Source organism: Diplotaxodon limnothrissa, linkage group LG22 (genome assembly GCF_057381915.1).
Source record: "Diplotaxodon limnothrissa isolate DT_005_m linkage group LG22, D_limnothrissa_male_GT1.1, whole genome shotgun sequence".
Lineage (NCBI taxonomy): Eukaryota > Metazoa > Chordata > Actinopteri > Cichliformes > Cichlidae > Diplotaxodon > Diplotaxodon limnothrissa.
Genome location: NC_140616.1, coordinates 8,875,592 through 8,885,225, shown reverse-complemented (window position 1 = coordinate 8,885,225; position 9,634 = coordinate 8,875,592). Strand labels below are relative to the sequence as shown.

Sequence of the window (9,634 nt, the reverse complement as noted above, 5' to 3'; positions counted from 1 at the left end):
GCCGCACACCGGACAGGAAGTGAACTAATTATTATTAAACACCATCCCTCATTTCCATATCTACCGTGAGTTGGCTGGACGGCAGCCAATCACCCATCGAAAGGCAGCTAGAGTCGTAAAAGCATTATCCTTCCTCCATCATAATTACACTGACATGCGCAATCTGCACTCGGGCATCAACACCATCCTCCGATCTCTTATTTCACCGAACCCGCTCTCCACGAAGCGTCCCATTCGCTGCTTGTAGATGATTCGGCGAAAGGCAGCAGCGAGGCGCACAAACAGATCAACATGTCCCGGCGAAAGCAAGCCAAGCCGCAGCACCTCAAGTCAGATGAGGAGGCGATACAGACCGGACTGCTCTGCAATAATGGTAAGTGTCCGGGGAGCTTTGGACGACTTTTCAGGGGGGTTTTAGGCTGCTGCGTGAAGAAGAACTGTCGTCTTAGACGGTTTATTCAAAATGATTTATTCTGTTACAAAAAAAACTTTTTAGGCAATTTGTAAAATAAAATAGAATGCAAATTAATTTAAACAATTTTACTTACCATTTTCTGCGGAAACACACCTATTATTTTAGCATTATTTCTGTATCACACTGTTTAGCTTTCAAGTCTCATTAGGGAAACTTTTTAAAGATAAAATCCGAAAAAGTTCATGATTTGATCACAAGGAAGCTTTTTTCATTTAGTTTTAACTTTACTCTGACTCGTGCAGGTCGAGATTTAACAGCTGGAGAAGATGTTGACACAATATGGAGTAGCAACTGTAGACTGAAATCTTTTAACATTTTTCTTTATGAACCAAGTTCAATGTAATAGTTTATTTGCTTGGTGTTTAAATGTTGAAGAAACAGGACCTGCTGTGAAGGACTGCGCCGAAACAAAACCCCCACATGAAGCAAGAAACGCACGGAAATCTTATATTTTGTTTCACATTATGTTCATATTTTATTTTATTGTATTCTTTTAATTTGGGGGGCAAAGTCCTCCTGCCAACTATTAAACTTTTAATGATAAACATTCATATTATAAATCAAATAGAAATAGTCTTAAAAGAAGCTTCTTAATAAAGTAAGACGTTTAAGTAAGTCAAGACCCTTTTTTAAATATATATGTATATTGATTTAAAGTTTTTAATTATAACATTAGGGAAGTCCATGAATAAAATAATGACTAGGGATTATCAGCGCATTTCATATCATTTGTAAACAGAACAAAATCATTAAAACATATGACCATCCCATGTTAGAGTACACTATAACTCTTATCTTGTATATTTTCAGTGTCAGGATTTAATCTGGTGTGCTTGCAGGAAATCCTCATTCAACCGTTTAATCAACAAAGAAGCTGAGCATTAAATTGTATCAGCATTAATATTTTAAGTGTAAATCAACCTTTAAACTGCTGGAAGAGGCCAAAATGTTTACTGAAATTTAACAGAATTTTAAAATTAATCTTTGGCCTCTCAATTTGGTGCAGAATCAGCTGAAATACTTTTACATTCCACCAGGGACGTAAATATAAATTCATCCAAATAATGCTGATGTAATATCATTCATTTGACTTATTTTAATTATGTTAATGTTGATGGAGGGTTTTTTATTATTGTTTGCATAACCCTGAAAAGTAAAAGGCCTGTAAATGAAAAAATCAGCTTCACTGGTGGAATCGCAATTTTTATCATCATTGCCGTTTTTGTTGCGTATTTTTCATTGAATTATATGTGACTTTGTTTTTATGCGTGGCTGTGAAAAGGTGTCGAGTGTGGAAGAGGCCCTCCTGACTCGGGCCCTCCCACCGCCCTCCAGCCAAGCAGGGGGCTCCGCCACTATGAGCTGGGCTTTGATTGAGCCTGCTGACTTAACCTTTGGCAGCATCACCCTGAGAGGGGCAAGTGGTCCATGTCTGGATCACAATACAATTAGTACATCTGAACCATTGACCTCTGCGACCCAGAGGTCGCGCAGAGAGTCACAGAAGCATTAATGCTGGGCTGCGAATCTGTTTGCTTTTCAGCTGCAGCTTCATGATTTTTTTCCCCCTCTCTCCTCTCATCGCCAAACCACACAAGAAACCAACATAAATCTGTTTACTGTTCCTGACATTATGGATTGAGTGAGGGTGACATTTTTAAATAAATTCCCATCACGTGTTATTACATTTGGAAATATATTTAAAGGTTTAAATCAAATCCGATCTTTTCTTTGTTTTCATTGGAAGTAAATCTTACAGAGAGCAGACAAAATCCTGTGCTAAAACAGTGGAAGTGTTTTCACTCCTGTGTTTGCTGAATCGCCCTGGTGATCCTCAGACCACCCACTTTGTGAGGCAAGGACTCTGATTATTTACCCATGACAAGTTTGACTTTCAAATAGATTTTTCTACTCTGCTCTGGTTACACTCTTACTTCTTAAACTGAAAAAAAGTCTGTAAAAAATTCTTTTTATAAAATCTCTGACGTGCCACATTTGGAGCTACATGTCTATAATAGGTTAGTGAACTAATTTCCATCTTAATGCAGACATTGTTCTGTGTGTTTGCGTGAGGATTTGTTCAGTGTGTTCGTATAATTGTAAATATAACAGACGTCTCCGGCTGCTTTTAGCTCCAGCACACTGGGAGTAATTCTTTTAGGTGGTGAAATGTGATAATTGGAGTTTATTGATTTAAGTCGGAAACACAAACACACACGCGTGTGCACACACACACGAATTATGTGCACATATGGGGCCACACAGACACACGTTCGTGTCAAATTTAGCACAAACACACATCTTTCAATCTAAAATTATTTAAAATTCACATTTAGTTTGCTTAAGGAAAAAACGCTGACAGTCCCTGTGAACGTGTCTTTAACGTGTGATGCTTACAAGAATGGAAGTTTGTAAAGATACTCAGTTAACAAAATCCAATTACAGTCGTTCCTAATCCCTGAAAATATCCATCCGTCTAAATAGTCAGTTTTTAAAAATTGTTATCCTTAAATTAGTGTAGCAATACCCGGATATATGTGCAATAATTCAGTAGTGATTTCCCCAAAACTTCCCATCTGGCATTACTGTCTGTTTCCTAATGGGGCAAAACCTGAACAGATGCAACAGTGATCATAAAGTGTGAAATCCTGTCATAAGGAATGTCACATATCAGCTACTGAAACGGGGCAAAATGAAATGAAGATTTCAAAATAAAGAATTGTGCTAAAATATGAGAAAATACATCAGGAAAAGTCTGGAAACGAGGACGACAAGGCACGCTCTTACGTCCTGTTCACGTCAGGGTATTTTTTAGTATTTTTATTTTTATATGTATTTTGTATTTTTGGTATTTAGATGCATGAAATACAAAAATAAAAAAGAGATATGTGTTGCTGATGCAGATTCACAGATGTGTTCCTGAAGAAATTTGAGAAGACAATTAAATTTATCAGACCCTGAGAGCGAACACGATGTTTTAATAACAATCAGGGTATAACATGTGTTTCAGGTTGTGTAGATTATTAAATGTTACAACAGTTTTTTTAAGTTTAGGTTAATTCACTTCACTTTTTCCAAATAGAAATTTTGACAAATATGTGTTTTCACACACTCTTTACTTTTACTTTAATTTTACTTTAAGTGTGAGTTGAAAACTTCTGTCAGACACTTAAAAGCAGTCTTTTAGAGTCACGTCTCATTAAAAATGAACACACACTCCACAGCTGTAAACTTTGAAGTAGCTGAGCATGGTCTTTGGTTAAATGCAGTTTTTTATATTAAAAATAAACCTTAAAATGCCCCAAACCTTTCCTCCTGTGGTTCATAATTTGTTCTCACATACAAATGCACGTGTGTGCATAACGTTTACGGCACATATGCAGTTTAATCTAAATTTGTTTTAGATAATTCCTTGACAAACCGTCCCGTTTCAGCTTGACATGTTTGTTATCTTTGGACGCTGCAGGGTGTCTTGTGGATTTCAACGTTCAGTGGAGTTAAACAATGGTTGTCCGCACAACACGAGATTGGAAAGATGGACTCACCGCTGTGTGTGTGTGTGTGTGTGTGTGTGTGTGTGTGTGTGTGTGTGTGTGTGTGTGTGTGTGTGTGTGTGTGTGTGTGTGTGTGTGTGTGTGTGTGCGCACGAGTGAGAGGGGGAAGGGACCATAGGTGAAAGGTGATATAGAGAAAATTCGTCCCACCGACGAAACATCGGGACATTCAGTGATCAGTTTCCCATTCTACTCTTGTTTTTTTTCCTTCTCAGGGATTTTGGCTGGCATGGAGCGAGAGAAGGCCAATGAAGACAGTGAGGAAACACACATCTGTGATAAATGCTGTGCTCAGTTCTTCACTTGGACCGAACTGTTAGAGCACCACAAAGTCTGCACTGAGGATCCCTTGGTGCTGATAGTGAAGGACAGCGAGGGGATGCCTGCACCGGAGGAATCTCCTGTCGGGCCGTCTCCAGTTCCCAGCGTAGCGTCCAGTGACTCATCTGCTGCAGAGTCCACGGATGCCGGCTTTGAGCTGGGAGAAACACTGGTGAATGACAACGACAGTCTGGATAATTTGGAGGAAGGGAGGGAGCGGGATGAAGCTATGGAGCTTGAACATTGCCCACAGGACAAATACACTACAACGCCTAGCCCCCATCCCCCGGATTCAGCTGAGTCCACTCCTTCCCAGATGTCTGCAGCTGCCAGCTACAGCATGCCGAGCACCAACGTGACACTTGAGATCCTTCACAGCACCAGGGTGGCTGTTGCCCAGTTTTCCCAGGGGATCAATAGCAGCGGTCCAGGAGGGAAGGCAGCTTCAGCAGCTATCCCGGTGATCCTGGAACACCTGCTAGCTCTGCAGCAACAACAGGTCCACCAGCTGCAGCTTATAGAGCAGATCTGCAGCCAGGTAGCTGTCATGAACAGACAACCAACACAAGCAGCATTAAACCCAGTCTCCAGGTCCCTGTCTTTGGCTCCTAACCCTTTCCCCTCACAAGGCATCATCCCTCCTCCCGTCCTGCCACTGTCAGGAACGATTCCCTCCGCCATTAACGGACAGGCGGCTGTTTCTTTGTCTTCTGTGCTTGAAAAGTCGCAAACCCTGCCCTCACAAACTATATGTGGACAGCCCACATTTAAGGATGTCACATGTACCTCAGCCTCCTCAGAAAACACGACCCCATCTCTCTCCAGCTGCAGCAGCAGCAGCATCTCCACGTTGCTGCCTCCTTACACAGACTCACACACCAGCAGTGTTAGCAGTACTCAGACACTGAGCTCCTCCAGCCCCATTTTGCTGGCACAGAGCAGTCTACTCAGCTCTTCTTCTAGCCTGCCATTTCTACCTCAGAGCCCCCCCAGCAGCGTCATTTTTCCCAATCCCCTGGCTAGCATTGCCGCCACAGCTAATGCACTTGACCCTCTCGCAGCCTTGATGAAGCACAGGAAAGCGAAACTGCCTAATGTGTCCTTGTTCGAAACGAAGCCCAGCCCAGAGGAGCCCTTCTTCAAGCATAAATGCAGGTTCTGTGCCAAAGTGTTTGGCAGCGACAGTGCTCTGCAGATCCACCTGCGCTCCCATACAGGAGAGCGGCCCTTCAAATGCAACATCTGCGGCAACCGATTTTCTACAAAGGGGAACTTAAAGGTGCACTTTCAACGGCACAAAGAGAAGTATCCTCATATTCAGATGAACCCCTTCCCAGTGCCAGAATATCTGGATAATGTGCCAACAAGTTCTGGGATTCCCTATGGAATGTCCATCCCTCCAGAAAAACCTGTCTCCTCCTGGCTGGATAGCAAGCCGGTTGTAGCAACTCTGCCAGCCACTCTGGGTCTTCCGCTTTCCTCCACTATTACTAGTATCGGCGGCTCAAATGACCCTGTAAGTGTAACACCATCTGTTAAATCTTCCTATGAGCCAGCTCCTGGTGAATGTGTATCTGTGTCACCTAACCACAGAGGCAGCGAGGCTCGTTTCTCTCCCGTTTTAGAAGCCTCCAGTGTGCTGAAAACAGAGGGGGTGCACCTGCCCCAGAGCTGCACCAGTAATCTGAGACCCAACCTTGCCTCTGAAACAACCAGCACCACCATCCCATCTGTGACCACCACACCTGAACCCATCGCCTCAGCATCTCCTGCCTCCAACTCTCCTTCTCTCTCATTAAACTCAGACGAAATAAGACTCCCATCGTGTGGCCTCCTGGATTCTATGCAAACATCTGAGACCTCAAAGCTTCAGCAGCTGGTGGAGAATATTGACAAAAAGATTACAGATCCCAACCAGTGTGTCCTCTGTCACCGTGTCCTCAGCTGTCAGAGCGCGCTCAAGATGCACTATCGCATCCACACAGGCGAAAGACCCTTTAAATGCAAAGTGTGCGGCAGGGCTTTCACCACCAAAGGAAACCTGAAGACTCACATTGGCGTTCACCGAGAAACTCTCCCAGTGCAGGTGCAACACTCGTGTCCCATTTGTCAGAAGAAGTTCACCAATGCTGTTGTTCTTCAGCAGCATATCCGCATGCACATGGTTGGTCAGATTTCAGAGTCAGCCGCGGTGGACGGGCTGCAGGAGGTGGACAGCAACGTGTCTTTCAATGAGAACAACTTTGACAGCCTGAGCAGCAATGGCAATGACCTCATTGATGATATTTCAATGGAAGAGGATAATGAGGATGGTGAAGAGGAAGTGGAAAATATGGAGGAAGGCGCATATACATCTAAACCCTTAATCTCTGATTGTAATTCTCCCCCCAAGTCTTTAGCCATTGTGTCAAGTATAGCAGCTCTGGAGAGACAAATGAGAATGATTGACTCTGCTGTAAGCCTAAACCAGTCATTTGGTACAAAACCCCTAATTAATGGTTTTAAAGACAGCAGCCAGCTCAATATTGAAGGCGCTTTATCAGAGAAAAGGGTGGAGAACTGTAGTGAAAACAGCCCACATGTGTCCGAGTCCTCCTGTTCGCCTTGTGTATCAGCGTCTCCCTTTCAAAGCAACTCAGAAAGCATGACGATCAAATCACCGGCAGTTGACAACAGCAGGCCAGAATCCCAGGAGCCTTTGGCAGCCTCAGTGAAGAGAGAGCAATTTGAGTCTCCTGCCTCTGCACCAGCAGCTGCCCAAGAGCCGAGAGGAACACAGCCCGGCAAACTATGTGTGAAAGAGGAGATGCCTTACAGTATGTCATTCCAGCTGAGCAGAGAGAGAGGTAAGCTAAAAATGCCATGTAAATGTTTATTATAATAACCTTAAAAAACAGTTTAGTTTTGTAAAGATAACTTTATACTGCAGGTATTCCAAGCCTGATTACCAGCACTTCATCGGGCTTGATAAAAACTGAGGTGAATGGTCACAGTCAACCGAGCACCCCGATGGAAGGGCACCATCCTCCGTTTAGCATCCACATCACCCCAGCGTATCCGTCAGTTGGTAGCCCAGGTATGACCTCCCTGCTAGGCCCTGCGCCTCCTCGGCGAACCCCAAAGCAGCACAACTGCAATGTCTGTGGGAAGAACTTCTCCTCAGCCAGCGCCCTGCAGATCCACGAGCGGACTCACACCGGAGAGAAACCGTTTATCTGCTCGATCTGTGGTAGAGCTTTCACCACAAAAGGCAATCTGAAGGTAGATAAAAACTGATGTTTTTTCTGGTGTGTTGTGTTGTGTTGTGTTAGGACCTTATCAAGGAAAACTGTTCCCTATTGCTATTAAGTTTTAAAAAGTGCACAGTAGGTGAACCAGGACTCATTTTACTGTGGTGAATATTGGATAAGACAAGACTTCCTGCAAGACGGGAATCCTTTAGACCAAGAACCTGGTTTCAGTTTTAGAGAAACAAAGCATTCAGAGGATCTCTTGTTCAAATGTGTCTAAAAGTAAAACAGTCCATATTGAAAAACAGAGACAGATGAACTAAACGAAAACAGAACATTTACCAAGCATACATATTCTTCTCTACATGGTATCTTTGCTTATAAGAATCCATTAACGCGAATTAGGAAGCATATCGATGGAAGCTTAAATCATGCACCTTTCAAAATAAAAGACTGCTTAGACTATACAGGTTTCTGTAGGATTAAAACTTTGTTCATCATTTAGTGCAACATCATACTAACACTGACAAAATCTCTGCTATTCACCACTTGGATCTTAAAAATCATAACTGATTATTACTTTTACTTCTTAAATGTTAAGAAGTATCAAAAGTAATTCCCATTAGAATTCCTTAGAACCCCAGATTGCACCTTCATAATGTTTGTTTTTGTCCAAAAACAAACAAATATTTTACAGTATTGAATAATCAGAAAGGTTTCTGATTAATTATTAATCAACAAATCGATTCTGGATCAAACAATAAAAACTTGCTGTTCAAACTTTTATTTTGTCAGAGCCTAAAAATGACGTTTAAATAAATGTATTTGAACCATCAGGGTGTGTTTGGAAAAAAATCAAAAGATCTAACATGAATAAACTGTCAGCTGTCCTATAGGTGATATATAACTATGTTTGTATTTTGAAAAAGATTACCACATAACACTTTAAATGCCATTTTCAGGTTCATATGGGAACTCACATGTGGAACAATGCACCGGCAAGGAGAGGCCGGCGGCTTTCTGTGGACAACCCCATGGCTTTGCTGGGTGGAGAGGCAGTGAAGTTTGGAGAGATGTTTCAGAAGGACCTGGCAGCTCGAGCCATGAATGTAGATCCAGGATTCTGGAACCGTTACGCGACAGCTATCACCAACAGCTTGGCCATGAAGAACAACGAGATCTCGGTGATCCAGAACAGAGGCATCCCTCAGCTTCACCCCCTCTCGGCAGGCATGGACAGAGTGAGCACCGCAGGAGGTCCAATTACCAGTCTAACCAAGACAGGCATCGACCTGGGAAACAACAGACATTTTTCTCTGCTGATTGATGACAGTAAAGAAATTGGAATCAATTGAAAAAAAGACAAACGTTGTGAAATTATGCAAGTTATTATGGACATTAAAATATTTGTAAAACACCTTGTTTGTTCTTATGTATTATATATAGACTTGAAAAAGAACTTTTTATGACTCAACAGAGAATAGTAGGTTATTCACATTTTGCTATTTTACTTTGCAGTCATTTGTGAATGTGTTTTTCTACACAGTAAAGAAGTTGTTCAACTCATACTGTAATTGACAATTCCTTAGATGTATGGTTGCTCTGAAGAAGGGAACATATGTCCGATAATCAATAATGCAAAGAGTCTGCTTTCTCCTCCGGACACCTGCCCGCTGCTGCTACAGTGAGAGCAAAGCACAAAATATGCTCGTGAACATCCACATCTATGAACTGAAAAGATACGTTGTCAGTGTTATGGTGAGAAATTGTCTTTCTTAAACAACAGTCGGACCGAATAAAAATCAGAACACACCACCTGTATGTTCAGATCTATACGTGACACTCCTTAGTTATTACAGCACTTTTTTTTTTTGCTTAGAAATCACAGCCAAGAATAAGCTTTTTCATTTACTTTTATCTCTTTCAGCAAGGATTTTTTTTTTTGGCAAACAATAAAATGGCCCTCATAAACTAACAGCTTTAACAAATTGATTCTTTAGCTTGACTATATTTTATCATTTTAGTAGAACTGCAAAGCTACGTCTGAAGTTTTC

General features: G+C 42.0%; 1 protein-coding gene across 1 annotated transcript; it reads left to right on the top strand.

Moving 5' to 3' along the window:
* Positions 1-291: 291 nt before the first annotated feature.
* Positions 292-8,935, top strand: sall3b (spalt-like transcription factor 3b). Its single transcript, XM_085346217.1, has 4 exons — positions 292-373; positions 4,245-7,196; positions 7,280-7,611; positions 8,543-8,935. The coding sequence occupies exons 1-4, from the start codon at positions 292-294 to the stop codon at positions 8,933-8,935; spliced, it is 3,759 nt and encodes a 1,252-aa protein (XP_085202343.1).
* Positions 8,936-9,634: the final 699 nt, after the last annotated feature.